Genomic DNA, 19,780 nt, shown 5'->3' with positions numbered 1-19,780 from the left:
ATATTATTAATGAACTGTCAATTTTTATTTTTATTATTGTTTTTTTAATCTCTTTAAGGTGATGACCAATTTTAGAAGAGCTCGTTTGAAGAGGTTCAATTAAATCTATGGAATTTAAATAAAAAAGCACTATATTATTTTATTTTATATTTAACTATTTGAAACTCTTGCTTTTGTTTCAAAATTCATTAATTGAGAGATTACCATTACAATTTAATAATTTTTTGATTGTCAACATCAATGATATTAAAATCAGACCTGAGGTTCAACCTATAACCAGACCTCGTCAACATCAATGATATTAAAACCACTAAACCAGACTTGACCAATCGATTCAACCGGTAACTAGACCTCATCCGGTCCAATATAACATTGCCAAAAAACCCATTTGCACAAAACCGGGTGAGAAACCAGTGAACCGAACCAGAACCGCTAAAACTGCTCAAAACCGGCAGTTCAAGCAGGTCATTACTTTGGATTGGATTCATGTTTTTGAGATGAAGGTTAATGTATCTGCCTTTGCTTTTAATAACCAAAGCTTTCTCCACTTTTTTTAATAGTATCGATGTGGGAGTAAAACACCGCGTGTATCTGCCTTTGCCTTTAATAACCAAAGCTTTCTCCACTTTTTCTGTACAAGAATTAAATTTTCATCTCTTATTTTTTAATTAGAATTAGTTATTATATCATCAACTCAAAAAATTTGGTTTTAATATAGAAAAATATCACAAGAATGAAACAAGTATCTCTTCTTCTCAACCAATATCACTCAATTTTCTCTAAAATGAGTAATTATGTAATATGTGTAACTTAAATAATTTGTTTTACCAATTATTTTAATATTTTATTTGCTTTTAGCTCACTGAAACAATACTTTTTTTACCGGTATCAACTGTAAGTACAATTAGAAGACCAGGTAAGATAAAATATGAAATCCCCGTAACATTTTGTTCCTTTATTTTACAAATAAATATACATTAACTTAAAATTTCTTAATATTTTTATTTGCAATTAAGTGAGTAATATTTTATTTTTTACACATATTATAGACTTGTGATTTTTATGTGGAGTTAAATTTGTAATTGTGTCAAATTAAAAATATTATGTATTTTTGGATTTTATGGATATTTTAATAGTATTAAATTTAAAATATATATTTAATTAATAGGCCCTCGAGGTCTCTATAAATACACCTTTGTTGTAGGAGGAAGGACAAATCATAACTCATACTAATCAGACCCCTTATACGCTTATACATAAGCACATCGTTCATCTACAAAGCATCACACCTCACGTGAGCAGAACTCATAAGACCACCGTAAAACACCATCGTATAAGGCTTCTTACCGTTCTGGGCAAGCCTTAACCACTATACATCATAATATACCTACAAAGGCATCTTAGCCCCCGGCCCCAGTACAAAGAACAAGCACACGTATACTTTTTTACTAGTACAGTGGTGCCCACAATGGTACCCCGATAAGACTAACCTGGACCACACTCCTACTCCAACTCACTCCATCTTCCCTCCGAAGATGACTGACAAAACTCTAGCTTACAACAAACACAATTGCCGGAGTTTTTGCCGATAGACGTATCTTTATATCCTCCTGAAGGAAATACGCAAGGTAGGTGTTTGCAACAAAGGTAATATCCCCTGGATTTCCCAGATGCACCCTAGGAAAAACAATGGTTCACATCCCATTCTTCAAGGAGGACGCCCTCGAAATCAACTCTCACGATGATGATCCCTTGGCCATCACTGAGCAACATGCGAACTAGGATATCACGTGAATCTTAGTAGATCCTGGTAGCTCCGTTAACGTCTTATTCAGGGATGCCTTCCATAAACTGCAGCTTGACCCTAATGACATAAAAAATTGTTTAGTTTTGCCAATTACTTTTTATTAGCTTAATTGATCGATTTAACCAATTTTTAATAATAGTTAAATGTTAAATTCATTTTTTTATTGTTTGATGGGATTTTATTTCAATTGCTTTATTGTATCCCCATTGAACAAATGTACCCCTATTCTCATAAAGTGTAATAATTTTTCTTGTTTTTTATTTGTGTTTTTATATAGTTAGTTTCTAATTGGATTAATTAAATAACTTGGCATCCTAAAATTAATCTTTTCAAAAGAATAAAAAGGCTTGATCCAACATCAAGCTATTTTTCAAATTAAATTCAATCAAATGCACAACACTTGATCCAACGTCAAGTCATTTTCAAAAATCCGTGTTGATAAATAAACTTGGAAGGGAGAGAGGGGCGAATAAACATTCGTTTACTTCTCAAATTTTGGAGGGCTTAGTGCACACTTTGTCATTACCAATTACTCGTCTTCTATAAAGGAAAACTTTTTCTCAATAAAATTTGGATGAAAGAAGGAACGAGCGAATGTACATTCGCTTTATTTCTCGAGTATTGGAGGACTTGTGCATACTTTGTCAGAACCAATTACTTATATCCGCTTACAATCAATTCAACCAATCAAACTACTTTTTTTCTTCCCTCGCGCGACTTCAAAACCTTTTCAAAAACGAAAGACTTTATGTCCATTCCGCGATAATGCAAACAACGCTTCCACATGTGAATATCAAACATTTTCCACTAAAATATGATGATGGCAAGAATATGTGCCAATCCAGGTTCAGTTATCCATTCTTGAAGTGATGTAAATGTTCAATTATCCATGCTCTGGGAAGCAATGTTTTCCGTTCAAATGTGACTTGAGGATATTTCGCTTAAATCGACCAACCCACAAACATTTTCTAGCCTTGAGATCTCCATCACACCTGGAGATATGTAGAAGCGAGACCCAAAGTCTTGTCAGGAACAATAATAAAAAATTTAAAATATTTTATTTCTCTCTTTTCTCGTGTAATAACTAGAAGATCACAAACGACATCACACTAACAATCATTCGCTAAACTAACTAAATGGGTCGCATTGAGTACAACAAATGTGAGGGGTGATAATAACTTCCCCTTGCATAAACGACTCCCAAACTCGATTTTGGTTACGGCGGCTAAAATATCAATCAAACCCTTAGAGAACGAAAATAAATGGTTGTCGCAACCAAATTCATTTTTAAGAGTCGGTTATGTGAGGGGAAGATTTTATCACCCCTCATATCTGTTGTACTAAACGGGAATCATTCAGTTAGTTATGCGAATAAGTGATAACGTGATGTTATTTTTTTCCTTCTAATTATTGTGATTTTTTCATAAAGGGAATAAGAACTAAAAAATAAGTTTTTTTTATTAGGGTACTTGACAAGATTGCGAGTCTTGCTCCTACGTATCTTCAGGTGCAATGATAAACTCAAAGCTACATAGTTTTGGGCAAGAAAAATATATTTTTGGTTTTTATATTATATCTCTTGACGAGATGTTGAATCTCGCTCCTATGTATCCTCTAGTACAATGAGGAATTCAAAGTTACGTAATTCTGGGTAGCAACTGTTTATTGGTTGGTCGATTTTAGAGAAAGGTATTTAGTTGAGTTCAAGCAGAAAAAATTTCTTGCTACCCAAACATGAAGAAGTGAACATTTACGTCACGTCAGAATGGACAACATAATTTGTATTCTAACAGATTTATGTTATCATCACATTTGAGCAGAAAATTTTACTTACTACTTGCGTATGGTAAAAACGAAGCGTTATTTATATCGTTTTGGAATGGACGAAGCATCATGCTTATCACGTTGGCAGTTGAGCCTTTTCTCAATAGTATTGTTTCTCGACCAGGATTAACCAATTCCCCTACGCCCTTGATTCTTCCCTGGGCTTTATTGCCAAGAATGTCATGAGCTGTCTTTTCTCTCATCATGTACCTGGCACCCCCACTATCAATCACAATAACGACCCTCTCTTAAGGAATATCTATACGTTGTATGAGTTATGGGGCTAGATGAAGTAACCTTGGGTTTCCACTTCTTCTTTGCATGGACTTTCTTGTATCCTCTATTCTTATCTTTATTAAACTATCATGTTGAGGATATTTGTGCAAATCGTAACAATAAGGCCTTATATGTCCATATTTACCGCATTGACGGCTTTTTAGGGGAAGTTTCTTGTTACTACTGTAACGAGATAACACATGTTATACATGATGCTATGACATCTGGTCCATCCTTAGAGCCTCAATCTTCTTTTTAGGAAGAACAACCTTCTTTGGGGGAATCTTCTTATTTTTCTTTTTTGTGCTCGTCCCAAAACTTGTTCTCTTCATATCTCTCAACATCTCTATAAACTCCAACATTCCATCAAGTATATTTGAATTATTTTCATATTACTCTTAGATTGTATCATGTTTTCCAATTTGGAGCTTAGTGATGAAACATCTTTTTATACACATGTGATGGTTGAGACAAACATCTCTGTTTCCTTTTGAAGCACACCTATGATTTTCTTCTGCTTGTCTATTGTTAATCATGCTTCTTCCCACTTGGTGTGCAGAAACCTGTATGATGTATCAAGCTTTTCTTCAGTTAGGTCTTCAATACTGGATGCACCTTCAGACTCATATTTTGTAGAATTAGCCATCACATTGTTGGCAGTTTTTCCCTTACTTTCATTATTGAAATTAGACCAAGTGATGGATAATCCTTTTTTTTATGTTTCTTTATAAAGGTAGGACATTCGGCTTTAATGTCTCTAAAACATTCACACTCAAAGCACTGAGTACCCTTGCCACCATTGGGTTTGTGTTCACTCCTTCCTCTATTCTAGGGATTGATGTTAGACCTCTTGTCTTGGACATTTATCTTCCACTTCCTTTCCGGATACTTCGAGGAATTGTTGAATTTTCCCCAAGAAGAGCTATGTCATTTGACAAGTTCTCTTCTTTATCACCTTGACTCCTAACTCCCTTAGTGTTGGACACAAAGTTTATGACACTATTTGGTAAAAATAGCGGTTGGATGAAAAGTTAGTTGATAGCTTATAGCTTATTACTGATGACTGATGACTTATAGTTTATAAGCTAATGGAAGTGTTTGATAAAATTAAAGGTTCAATTAGTTGATAAATTAAAATGACATAAAAGACATTTAATACATAAGTATTTTTATTTTAAATTAAAATAACTTAGAAAGAGTATTAGTGGGTTTTAGTTAAAATAATATGGATACAAGTTGAAGAAAAATGATAAGCTATAAGTTAAAACGCTATTTAAAATAACATTTGAAAAATAAGTTATAAGCTAAAAGCTCATGATAAAAATATTGTTATAAAATAGGTCTTTTATTTTCATATGAGCTCATAAGCTATAGGTTATATGCTATATAAGCATAAAAAAGTGTCCTGCCAAATAAAGCTTATACCTTGTTCTTCATCTTTGACCTGTCATTGATGGACATCTCAAAGGTTTGCAAGGAACCAGTGAGTTCATCAACCTTAATATTGCTCAATTCCTGAGCTTCTTCAATAGTAGTCACTTTCATATCAAACCTCTTAGAAAATGATCTAAGAATTTTTATGGAAAGATTTTCTTCAAACATCTTTTCACATAAGGAAAAAGAGGTATTAGAAATATCACTCAACCTGATTGTGGAATTCACGGATAGATTCATCATCGTTCATTCTCATATTCTCAAACTTAGTGGTAAGGAGTTGCAGCCTTGACATACAACTTTGGATGTGCTTTCATGTGCAGTTTTGAGAATCTCTCACGCTTCTTTAGCTTCTAAACATGTGTTGATCAACATGAACATGTTCCTGTCCACACCATTGAAGAAAGCATTCAAAGCCTTGGACTTTCTAAAAGCTTCGTCATCTTCAACATTAGTCCATTCAACTTCTGATTTCAAGTTAGTAGTTCCATCTTCAGAGGTAATCACTGGATATTTCCACCCTTTTATCACATATTTCCATGCTTTATTGCTCATGAATTTGAGAAAGGAAACCATCATGAACTTCCAATAATCATAGTTGGTTCCATCCAAAATAGTTGGTTTGTTAACTGATTCTCCATCTTTCATTGAGTCCATTTGAGCAAAATTTATCTTCTTTGGAGCTCACCCAACATGCTAGGGTGCTTGCTCTAATGCATATTGAAATTCTGTTCCTCAGGGGAGAAATGTGGAACACCGTGTCCTGGACAACTAGTTTGACTTATTATACCAAAATTAACACAATAAACACAATTTAACTTGTTTAAGATGATGAAGCAGAAAAACAATAATACCACAACAATTGGTAACCCAATTCGGTGAAACCTCACCTACGTCTAGAGGATTGGCTTCCAATCCAAGGAAGGAAATTCACTATTAGTAGTTTTGTACATTTAGTATAATAAGAACAATAAGTCCATGTTGTGCAATTTCTCTTCCTAACTCTACCTAGTGACTTTCTATTTAGGACTCCCTTATGAGAACCTCTCAATTTCTCTCAATCACTTAACCTTAGTGATCAACTTCAATTAACAATGCTGGATATTTATTTACAACTCAACTAGACAAACATACAACTATACCAAGTTACTGAAACATATTGTAGGGTACATACAACAATAACAAAGACTCAAATAAACCTGGCACTCTAAAGATCTTTAATGTATTGTTTACTTTTCAATGAGATTTTGGGCTCATTATATAGCAAAAGTATTTTGGGATTCTTTCCTTGGATATTTGATTTGATTTCGTCCAGAATAGTTGCGGAATCAGCTGGACATGATTTGTTCAATAAATCTCTCCAACAAAAGGATATGATTTGTTATAATTCAAATTCAAATTTAATTCTCCATTTAAATCTAATTTGATCTCCACTACAATAAAACAAATCACCGAAACATATTGCTAAATAAAGGCAATAAATTTTGATTGAATCTTAATTAGAAAATCTTCCAAAAATGCAGCAATTTGGTCTCTTGATCAGCAAGGCCCATATGTCATACCCACATGCTACGACATCGTATACAACAAGTGTCTTTACTGCACCTAAAATACAACTTGACACAGACGAGCAATCTTGAACACTTTGAATATTTTCTCAATGTTGTTTTGCATAATATAGTCAATCCAAAAAAAAAAAAGAACAACATTTACAATGTATATTATACAATTAAAAAAATTATAATTTAGTGATGTTTAAACACTAATATTTTCATTCTCCAACATATAAAAGTAAGAATATTCTAGTATTTTTTTTTTAAAGTTTGTTTACAATGTGGTAATTAAATTTATGGGATAAACATCCTAACTTAATATCAAACCTTTTGTAAAATAAAACAATATAAACTTAACTGATTAATAAACAGTTAGAATTTATTTAATAAAAACTTATTTTATCATAAAACTCACGAAATTATTTTATAACAATTACTTTATAAACAATAAAAACTCATGTTAATAAATGATTATGAATTAATTAAAAATAACAATTACTTTATGAAGTAGAAGAAAAAAACTCAATTTGTCATTTAAAAACTCAATTTCCTTTATGTAAAATAAAGTTATTCTTTTAGGCACTGTAAAAAATATTTTTAAAAATACGGTTTAAAATCCAATTTATTCCAATGCTTTGTCGTGCCTCAACACACATCATAGTTGAGAGAGGAGTATAAAAATTTCGCAAAAAAGGTTAAACAATTATTTCAAAAATTATATCATAACCATAAAATTTACATAATTTAAATATTATATTATAACAATAAAATATACATAATTTAAAAATTATATTATAACAATAAAATATACATACTTTTTAAGAGAATGAGAAACACTCTCATCTAGCGAATACCACTAAATTTTGCATCATAATTGGTACAAATATCCACTAAGATTTTGAGATCACAAAATACAATAATTCTGTAGAAAAAAATACTTCTAAAACCCTGCTAATAAGCTTTTAACCAAACTTTACTTCACAAACTTAAAAAAAAATCATACTCGCTTAGACAAAATAAATAAATCATCCCGCAACTACAATCGGGAGGGGGATGGAACCACTTGATACCAGAACTCGCCCCCGAACCGGACTAAACCGGTGGTTTAAAGAAAAAAAAATAATAATAAATCATCACCATATGAAATGCACCACATAAGGTTGAGTTCTAAGTGCAACATTTATTATGATGTGAAATGTTTTACACTTATAATTTATGAATCCCAGGGATTACAAATAGGAAACGGTGAGATAGTCCTACATGGTCCAAATTCTTTTATATACCAAATGAGTTCAGAATCCAGATAATCTCTTTCTTGTTCGTATACATTAAACCCATGAAACTCTGCATTCCATTGAAATGTACAGGAAAATAATGTTTCTCCAAAAATACGACGTGCATAATTAGGTTGAAACTCAAAACCATAACTTTTATTAGGAAACAGATAATGCTCGCCCAAATCATCATCTTTAGATTTACAATGAACGGTTAATTCTAAATTATTGTCTAGAGTGTTTAAAATCTTCACATGTGTATATGTAGCATTGTTTGTTGATAGAAACATCAGAAGATATAGTAATAGAAAATTTTTAGTAAGTGAAGACATTCGACTTTTAACCAAATTTTCTTTTTGAAAGTCAATATATTACATGAGTGTTACAATAATTTGTAATGAAGAAACCAATATTTATAGGAGATTTTTAGGAATAACAATATAAAATCAAACAATAAATATATTAACGTATTTAACATTTAATTTTATTAAATGTTATATCAAGAATCAAAATAATTCAAAAGAAAATAAAACACTAAAGTTAGACATTTAAAGATAGGGTAAAATTAAATATGTATGGTCCTCATAAATATTTCACCATTCAATTTTAGTCCTTCAAAAAAATTTCTTTAAAGAATAGTCATTCTAAATTTTTTCAAATTATGGTCTCTATTGTCTATTTGATCTAATAGAAGTTGATCTGGTATGTCACGTCTTTTAAAGTCAACTTAATGCTTGACTGCAAAAAAAAACATTTTAGATTGCAAGGGTTTCAAACCTCTATAAATTCATTCAAATTCCAAAAAAAAATTGAGTTCGTGGAGCAGAAGTCCGGTGACGCTTGCACTGTTCTATTTCAACCTTTCTTCAAAGTCTCTTTGTTTTGTTTGCCAAATAAAATTTCACATATTAAAACTCACATGTACATATTAATATCATTTTGTTTGTATAAGTTAGAGTTAGCAAAAATGAAATTTCAGCGCAAGGTAGAGTTAGTTAGCGCATATATCAGTGCTCAAAAGTTTCAAAACATCGGTTGAGCTTTCATTTTCCAGCATAACAGACACTGCTTTGATCAATTTTTATTTGAATCAAGGTGATATTGACACATCCAGTTCCTTTTAGAAACTAGCTTGCTTGACTACTTTTTTTTTTTTTTATTTATAAACAGCTCATGTAATAGATTAAGAGAGTACTAGGGGTACTCTAACCCTTACATGAGAACCAGTACAAACCAAATTCAGCCAACTATTTAGGCACACAAGTGTGGGTTTTGAAACCACTCAAAAAAAGTACAAGATATTCTATCTTTAGCTTCCAAGGCAAGCCACCACCACGATTGTCAAAGGATCCTAAAAAACAATTCTTCCGAATCGAACTCAGCAGCATTAAAAATTATATCATTGCGTTGCATCCATATACACCAGCAAGAAGTCAACCAGATTGCAGCAGCCCTGCTTGACTACTTTACTACCCTCCATTCTTATTTATATAGCAAATTTTAATTTTTTGCATTCATTGAAAATCTAATCTTTATTTCATCTAAATATAACATTTATTTATTATATATATATATATATATATATATATATATATATATATATATATATATATATATATATATATATATATATATAAGTAATAGTACTTGGAAATTCCAATAAAAGCCTTCTGATAAATGAACTGAAACTTTTTTTATTCCACAGGTATAAAAGTCTTTTGTCAAAATAACACAATAATATTGATTTGGTATTTATTGCTGCTGATGTGGCAGACTCTAATTTTTTGTTGATTATTTATTTTTCCTAATTCATTATTTTTTTGGGTTCAAATTCAAATCTACATGTTAAATGGTTAAACCCTAAAATTTATTTCATCATTGAATGGATACGTTTGAAAAAATCAATTCTTCCACTACCAAAAAATAAATTACTTATGCCCTTTCAATTTTCTATGCGTTTCAAACTTTTAATTCTCACGGTATATATTACAACCAACAATGGCACACCAGTATTCACTTCCTCTTTTACAGGTTTGAAGCTTCTTCTCCATTTTTGTTTTCTATTAATTTGTTCTCATGGCTCGCCCTATCGATTCTGTGAAGGACATCAATGAGTTGAAGGATTTGTGGAAGATTGCAGTTAGTTGTAAGCATATATGGTCTGTAACAAGTTCTTCCAACAAAGAACACATAGAAATGGTTTTAGTTGATTTGAAGGTGGTATTTTGTTCCCAAATTCTATTGTTTTTGTCTTACACACTGTGTGTTCTGCCTTATTACTAACAAATATTATTTCTGTTTTTTTAAGCGTGATATGATTCAAGCGATTGTCCCTACTTATTTGGTTTTCAAATTCAAGTCTGAACTATCAGCTGGAAGTTCTTATATCATGCAGAATTTCAAAGTTTTGAAAAACGACTTCTCTTTTAAGTCGACGAATCATTCTGACAAATTGGTTTTATGTGGATCAACTTCTGTTAAGAAATGAGACCTTCCTGACATTCCTGCATTCTTTGTGATAGATTTCAGAATTTTATGTAATATTATTTATTCCCTAAACATGCATGTTTTGTTTTTTTAGATATACTTGGAGGTATTACTGAGATTTCTCAATCTCAAATAAATGGTGACAACAATAAGAACAGAGTTGTTTTTACCATTGCTGTTTTTGTATGCATGTACTACCGACTCAGGCTCCACCATTCTTGATGATCAGCTAGGAAGAGCTTTTGTTGCGGCAAACTGTAAGGCTTCATTCTATAAGAAAGCCTTTTATGTGAGAGGTGCGCACATATGCTTGAATGGATCATTTTTCAAATATATGGTCTTTAAACACGTATCTCTTTCTTTTAATTAGTTGGTATTGGAAGTTACAATAATTGTTTCTCAATAATCCTTCATTGTACATAATATATTTAATTACTTGTATATTATCATCATTACGTTTTTTTTTTCACTTTAACTTAACATTATACCAAATATATTTATACCATAATTATTAATTACATAATATTAACAATTAAACTTCTCAAACCAACCGTCAGATCTTCAAAATTCCAACAAATTAGAACATAAAATAATAATGTTCAAAATTTAATCTCTTTCTTAATTTTAGTAATTATTATTAGTTATTATTATTAATTATTATTAAAAAATAAATTAGCTTTCAATGGTAACCTACACACGATTTTATTTTTTTATGTATTTGTTTTAAACATTAAAATATATCAAATCATAACTTATTATTTTTTAAATGGAAAGACATACTTTATCCAATTTAATTAGTACATATAAACTTTACCGCGCATCAATAGTAAATTCCATCTTATTAAATAAAATGTAAAAAAATAATATACAATAATTATATCTATATATTTTATTTATTTGTGATACTCTTTTTAAAATATATCTAATATATTAACTATAATTACGAATACACTTTTAAAATATCTTAACGGGTACTGTCATACAATAAAATTGATAATGCCGTGGAAAACATAATTATTAGATTTTTTATTTTATTGAATATTGTTATAATTATAGGAATGAAATAATTATTGTTATAAATATAGTTGTTCCAATGTTCAAATAAATAGGAATATATTTTATGTATTTAATACAAAAAATTACACCTTTTAAGTTGATTACAAAATCAATCACGATTATTATAAAATTAAATAATATTTATTGATTATTATTATTATTATTAATGTATATTATCAAAACAATTTTTAGGAGTTAAAAATGAAATAAATTTCATTTACGTGTTTTTTATCATCCTAAAGTTATATAAGTGGATTTATATATATATTTTAAAATTATGTTTAAAATATGTCAATAATTCATGAAGTTAAAGGCTAATGCCACAAACATACACGGTAATTATCATAGCTATTAAAATTCATGTTTTTAACTTTTCAACGTAAAATCAATTTTTCGTTGCTCAATGCAATTAATTTGAAAGGTCACACGGAAAGATGAAAATTTTCTTAATCCAGATACGTAAACTCAATCTTTTTACCTTTTCATTCAAAAGGTAGACTTTTTTAAATCTTAAATTCAATTAAATGATAATTATAATATTGAATAAAATTATTATTATTGAATTGAAAACTAAATAATTTCTCATAATTATTAATTTAAAATTTATTTATAATACAAGTAATTTGTTTATACTTCTAATTTGTTTTTTTATTTAATTTTTTTATTAAAATTAAAAGTTCTAACTTGAAATAAAATATATTTTGTAATCATTTAGATTATTAGAAATAGGTTACAAAGTTAAATATTTAGTTTTTCATTATAAAAATATAAGAATAAAAATTATTTTGTAATTATTTAGATCTTTATTTGAGATAAAATTTATTTTGAAATTATTTAGACTTTTATAGAAAGTTTAATAAAACAAAACAAAATTAATTGAGATTTTGTAATTTTTGTAAACTTATGAAATAACTACAACTTCTCAGAATTTTTTCAAATTAACTTCATAATTGTAATCATGTTAAAATATGTTAATGGGTAGTCATGAAAATTTAATGATAAATGGTAACCATAAAAAATAATGATAAAAGATAAAAATTTATTAATATAGTCAATTTTATAAATTGAATAAAGTATGCTTGTTTTTATAAACGGGAATAAGTTACAAAGCATTTTAAATTTGAGATTTTATATTTATTACACTATCCAATGGAGACTTCTTAATGTGACTATTTTAAATATATGAGAATAAATATATATTATTTACCATACATAGGTTTTGAATTTCTTTTTTTTTTTATAATGGTACACATTCAAGATCTAATTACTCTATTAATATATTCATATTTTTATTATTTGTTTAATTTTTAAATATTTTAAGTATACATTAAATATAGAAACTTTTAATATTTGACGGGAGATGTCATACATTTTAGGTTTGAAAAAAAGAGCTAATATCTCAAATAGGTTTAATAAATTTTATTCTCTAACTATGTTTAATTTCTTAATTAAAAATATATATTTTTAACTTATAAAATTATATTTTTTATATTATAATAATATACCTTAAATGTAGAAACTCTTAAGCATTTAACGGGAGTTGTTATACCTTTTACGTTTGGGAAAATGGGCTAATATCTCAAATAGATTTAATAAATTTTTAAAATTAACTCATTTGGATTCAACTGGGTTTCTTAACTAATCTGAATTGATGGGTAAATGTGAACGTATGTATGAGATACCGGTGATTGACGAATCATTTTAATGTCTATCTTTTAACTATTTGTTTTGTTACTGTTTTATATATTTTAAGTTATAAAATTAATTGACGGGTAGATGCGAATGTATATTATTGATTGAAATTACGTGAATATTTATGAACTGCAAAATAAGTTTTATTTTTTGTGTAAGCAAGATGGAATATATAGGAGAACAAAGGGTTCTCAAACCTGTTTACACAGAAGACGGAAAAGAACAAAAATCCGCCGAAAAGAAATTACAAACCAAAATAGCTATGAGAGAAAAAACAAAGGGTCTTTAGTAAACTCATAGAAACTATATATTGGGTGCGTAATTTCTCCAAAAAACGACCACTTCCATAACAAAGATTTGATTTTCCACACCGTATTATCAACATCCCAACCTTCATTGCGGAAACAAAAGCCGTTTCTAGATAACCAAAAAGTCCAAACAATGGCTAACCATAACACCCCACATTTACCTTCCTTAACTTTCTTTTCTTTACAAAAGAGGAACCAATCCATAAAGCTTTGATGGCAATCTTCATCCAAACCACCAATCGGTTTTCCAACCCAAACCGCTATCTCTCTCCACACCACACCCACCTCTTTACACTTGAAAAAAGAATGATCACAACTTTCCGGAATGGAACCACAAAAAGCACACAAAGAATTCTCTATTGACAAAAGAATACCCCTTCCCATCAATAAGTCCTTGGTTGGTAATCTATTAATTAAAATTCTCCAACCAAAGGCCTTAATATTAAACGGCACATACACCTTCCAAATTAAATCCTTCACAACATCGAGTCTATTCGGAGGACCGAAAGGATAGGTTAAGCCGGCCAAAAACTCATAACAAGAAGCAACCGAAAACGAATCACCACCCGAACCGCTCCACTCAACCTTATCTCTCCCCTCCGTATGGATAAAACGGCCACTCAACCAAAAATGAATAGAGTCATTCTCGGCCACCACCGTAGGGTCGGAATCATCATCCAACACCACTCCTAAATTCCCCCACTTCCACACTCCATGAACCCAACCTCCCATACTCGCCACCGACACTCTAACCAAACTAGATAACGCAAACAACTTTGGATAACGCTCCTTTAAACTATACTTGTTCGCTCCAAACACATGAATTATGTTTGATATTCCAAACACATGAATTAAATTTTGATAAAATGATTATCAGTTATAAACATATTAATGTTACCTAACTGAAAATATGATGTCATATTTAAAAATTTAGTCATTGATACGTATAATATGAATCCATATGTTTATTGTTTTTACTTAAAGAGCTAAAAAATTTGATGTATTATTAGCTCTTTCATCGTTAACTATTATGTTTTTGGGATTAACATGGACTAAAATTTGTTTGCATTTTGGTTAAATATATATGGTTGATTTATATAAAAGAACTTTAACAAGTGATATTTGAATACATGTAATGTGAAATATCGACCAGACCCGTGCGATAGCACGGATTTCCTACTAGTATATATATAACATTTATTGAATGAATTTAAAAAGTCAAAATTTATTTATAAATAGGAATGGAGAGAATACATGTTATATCTTACTTGTTTCTATACTGCCATTTTGCTAAGTTCTTCATTATTCTCGTAAGTGAACCTTTCTTTTATCATAATGGCATTGAACATGATTCCTAGGCTTCATTTAATAACTCTAAAGCATCACTATCAGATTCATATTCAATAACAAGAAAAATTACTCAACAGTAAGGTACTTCTTTTTATATTTTATACAAAGACAAGAAATTACCAAAAATGGATGTTATATGCTTCCAACCACAAGAAACTTGAACAACAAAAGACACCAAGAAAGGCCCTTGAACCTTTTCAGGTATATGAATAGCATATGAAGACCTATATGAATAGCATATAGATGAGTAGCATATAGATGGTTGGGTATGTAGGTTAGTGAGTGAAGGTGGAAATGGTTGTTGTTGGTTTAGTTGTGATTTTTATAGGTTGGTTCAAGGTTTGAGTGGATGGAAGTGTTTATGGAAATTTGAAGGATGGTGCTGAGTTTGTAGTGATTTGTTTTGTTGAATATTAGTGAGTATGGCGGTGATGAATTTGTATGAAGGTTTATGGAGACATGAATAAGAAGGTGACGGTGGTATAGTAATGAAGTAAGTTATGTCTGTTGAAGGTTGAGTTAGATGGAGAAGGTTATGTTTTGTGTATCGTTGACGAGTGATTATGGTAGTTTGATGATTGTTTGTATTTGGATGTTATTAAGAGTGGTGGAAGAATGAAGGAAATGAAGGTTAATAAGAGAAGGTGAATGGCTATGGTTGTTATGGAAGGATGAAGATAAAGGGGATGGAATGAGATTTGTGAAGAGAGGTATTATCATACCCTAATTTTGTCCCTTGATTTAATAATCCATCTGGTCATTTTGCTCATGATCACATTTTACATATTTTCTACATTTTTATTTTTGCATATTTTGATTTAATCATTTTAATTACATACATTTATTAAAAATAAATAATTATTTTTGTTAATGAGAATGGTCAAGTCCATATGCATTCATGTGTTTTTCCATGAAGTTTCTAACTTGCATAGAAGACGGAAAATAAAATAGAGTATTTAAATTCATGCATTGCATCATTGCATAGTAAGCATCATCATCATGCACCATAAGGAAAAGTCAACAAAAGTCAAAATTAAATCACCATGCATGATCATAAATTCATACATCACCAAATCTCTAAGCAAATTGCACAATGTTCAACAAAATTCAGATTGCAAATGAGATATTTTCATCTCATATTCAAATTCCATTCAAATTCACCAAAATTTCATTCACATTTGAGTCACACTTTGTGCATTTTTTCACAATTCCTAGACTAACATTTAACCTAATTTCTAAGCCTATAAATCAAATTATTCTCAACAGCAAATAACAACAATAATTCAACAAGCTAAAACTTGTTAAGGGTCTACCGGAGCTCAATTATCATTCAGATGCTCTCTACGGAGCATGCCAAGTAGGAAAATCATCAAAACTTCTTTTAAATCAAGAAATGGCTATAACCATGATCCATAAAAATCATTTACCAAAGTACTTAAGGGTAGAAGTTGTTAACACAATATGTTATGTTCAAAATAGAATCTATATTAGACACATTCTGAACAAAAACATCATATGAGAGTTTTATATGAAGAAAGCCAAGTATATCTTATTTCCATCGGTTTGGATATACTCCCTCCGTCCCAAATTATAAGAGAAAATCACTTTTTAGATTCATTGAAGAATTAATGTATCTGGTCTTTATATAGACCAAATACATTAATTATTCAATGAATCTAAAAAGTAATTTTCTCTTATAATTTGGGACAGAGGGAGTACATGTTACATGCTGAACAATAAAGTTTATCTGAAGAAATTTGATGCCGAAGCTCAGAAAGGTATCTTCATGGGATACTATCAACGCTCAATGGCATACATGGTGTATAACTCTGAAGCCAAATGGTTGAAGAGTCCATTCACATCAAATTTGATGACAATTAGCCTGACAATAAAATGTCAGATCTTGTTGAAAGTTTTGCAAGATTGCAGATTTATGAAGACACCTCTGATACTGGTGGTTCCATAGCTCTCATCCTATAGTTATTTACTGTTTAAAAATTGCTCAACCTTCATAAGTTGTATGTTCAGAAGTTGTTTAACCATCAGAAGATGGAGGTCCAAAAGCTTATATAACTTCTAAAGCTCATCCAGATCAAGAAGCATCTGAATAATCTCTTGATGATTCTCAAGATGCAACACAATTCAAGAACACCTTCAAGTACAAATTCTCACATCCAGAAGAGCTAATCATTGGAAATAAGGATAGTCCTAGGAAAATAAGATTTGTAGTCAGAGTGGAACACTCTATGTTAGGACTTATCTCCATGATTGAACCTACCTCTGTTGATGAAGCAATTTCTGATGATGGTTGAATTATGAATATACAAGAAGAGTTGAACCAAATTCAAAGAAATTATGTTTAAGATCTGGTACCCAAACCTCATCAGAAGAACATCATTGGAACAAAATGGGTCTTCAGAAATAAGCTCAATGAATAAGGAGAATGGGTAAGGAATATGTCTAGAATTGTAGCTCAAGGCTATAGCCAGCAAGATGGTATAGATTTCTCTAAGATATTTGCACCTATTGCAAGGCTAGAGACAATCAAATTACTTCTTTTTTATGCTATTAATCATGGTATCATTTTATATCTAACGGAAGTTAATAGTGCATTTTAAATGGTGTTATTTCTGAAGAAGTGTATGTCAAATAACCTTCTAGATTTGAGGATTCCATTCATCTAGAATTTGTTTTCAAACTTAAGAAATCACTCTATGGACTCAAATAAGCTCCTAAAGCTTGGTATAAGATATTGAGTAATTTCCTTTTAGAAAATGGCTTTCAAAAAGATCAAGTAGACACTATATTATTCAGAAAGACATTGAAAATATTTTTGGTTCTACTAATGCTACTCATTGAAAATAATTTTCTACGAATCTGCATAATGAATTTGAAATGAGCATGATGGAGAGCTCAAGTTCTTAATTGGAATTTAAACCTATCAATGCAAGGATGGAGTCTATGTTCATCTGTCCAAATAAACAAAGGAACTTCTGAATAATTTAAAGATATATTACTATGAAATAATGGCAACTCTTTTGCATCCAACGTGCAATTTGAGCAAAGAGGAAAGCAACACCAAGGTTTGTCAGAAGTTATACAGAGGTATGGTTGGTTCTTTACTTTACCTAACAGCTTCTAGACCTGATATCTTATTCAATGTCTGCTTGTGTACAAGATTTTAGTCAGATCCTAGAGAGAATTAATTAATTATTATTAAGAGGATCTTTAGGTATTTGAGGGGAACAAGTAATCTAGGATTGCTTTATAAGAAATCCCTAGACTATAATCTAGTTGGATGATGGGGATAGAAAGAAAATACACTAGTGGAGGCTGTCAATTCATAGGTGAAAACCTTATATCATGTGCAAGTAAAAGACAAGCAAATATTGCTTTCTAGTGCGGGAGCAAAATACATCTCAGCTACTAGTTGTTGCACACAACTACTATAGATGAAATACCCGCTAGAGGATTATCATATTTGTGGGAAAAGTATTCTAATCTTCTGTGATAATATTGCTGCCATTTGTTTGACAAGGAATCCTATTCAACATTCTAGAACCAAACATCACTTTATTAGAGATTATGTTCAGAAAGAGGTGATAAATATAGAATTCATCGATACTGATCATCAATGGGATGATATATTTACCAAGCCTCTTACCATTGAAAGATTTTACTTCATTAAAAAGAATATGAACATGCATTTTGTTAAAGATTAATGCTTGCTTCTAAATGAAGTATCAGAATTTGATGGTGATCAGAGGCTACCGAGATCAGAAGCCATGAACAACTTATAATGTATAGTAGCCTCTGAAGCATCTCAGCCTCTGATACTCAGAATCTGACTTTTTGTCCTTAATACATTAATAGTTTAATTAATGAGTTCTCCTTGTGTTTAAGAGTTTTATTGATTTTGGTCTAATATAACTCTTATATCAGTAGAATGTATGATTTTCTCTTGGGATTTACTTATTTTCTCTGGTAAAATAAAATCATATGTTGCACACTCTAAGTCATCATGTTTTTCAAACCTGTTTTTCAAAACTCTTTTTATACAAACTTGGTTAAAATGATTCGTCAAAGACAAATCTACAATATCAGTGATCATATCAATAGATTTTAGTGGAAATTGAATATCTTTTAGAAGCTAAAAGAAAATATCTTCTTTTGTTAATAATGCAAAATTTTACAAGATCAAATTTTTTTTAAGGGTAAACAGATGCATTACAAGAAGGGTGCAACCCTTAGAACGGATCATATTTCCAACTTAGTGACTCGAGGTATAATTTCCAGTCATTATCAGTTGGATCTTAAGTTTTCTTGGGTTTCTTCACTGTTGTTTCTAAAATTCTTCCTACCTTGGAGGTTCCAGCAGATGTGCTTTGCAGCTTCAACAGACCTCCTCCTTTCTTCCTTCTCCTAATTATTCATAAGGTTGCTTATCTCCTTTTTGAAATCTCTCTTCTGACTCTTATATTTTTTTTAGGTTTCCCATTCTAATGGATAAGAGTAGAATGAAAAAGAGAAGTGATTTTGGTGATAATGCATATCAGCTTTTATAGAGAAGTTTAGGTTAAAGATCAGCCTACTTTGGATACTATCCACCAATGGAATCAGAAAGAGAATTGGTCATGGACTTCATGCACACCTTCCAATCTTGGACCCCTACTAATCTATACTCAGCTGTAAAAATCAGATTTGACCATCTCGAGAATT

At 30.4% G+C, this 19,780-nt stretch overlaps 1 protein-coding gene across 1 annotated transcript; it reads right to left on the bottom strand.

Annotated features, from left to right (window-relative positions):
* Positions 1-13,663: 13,663 nt before the first annotated feature.
* On the bottom strand, positions 13,664-14,443 carry LOC131649069 (uncharacterized). Its single transcript, XM_058918816.1, has one exon. It carries the CDS (start codon positions 14,441-14,443, stop codon positions 13,664-13,666), a length of 780 nt encoding a protein of 259 aa, XP_058774799.1.
* Positions 14,444-19,780: the final 5,337 nt, after the last annotated feature.

This window comes from Vicia villosa, linkage group LG1 (genome assembly GCF_029867415.1).
Source record: "Vicia villosa cultivar HV-30 ecotype Madison, WI linkage group LG1, Vvil1.0, whole genome shotgun sequence".
NCBI lineage: Eukaryota > Viridiplantae > Streptophyta > Magnoliopsida > Fabales > Fabaceae > Vicia > Vicia villosa.
This window is presented reverse-complemented; position numbering and strand designations above follow the sequence as displayed.

Coding starts and splice junctions, on each gene's coding strand:
- LOC131649069 (XM_058918816.1), bottom strand. CDS start 14,443: ATGGGAGGTTGGGTTCATGGAGTGTGGAAGTGGGGGAATTTAGGAGTG.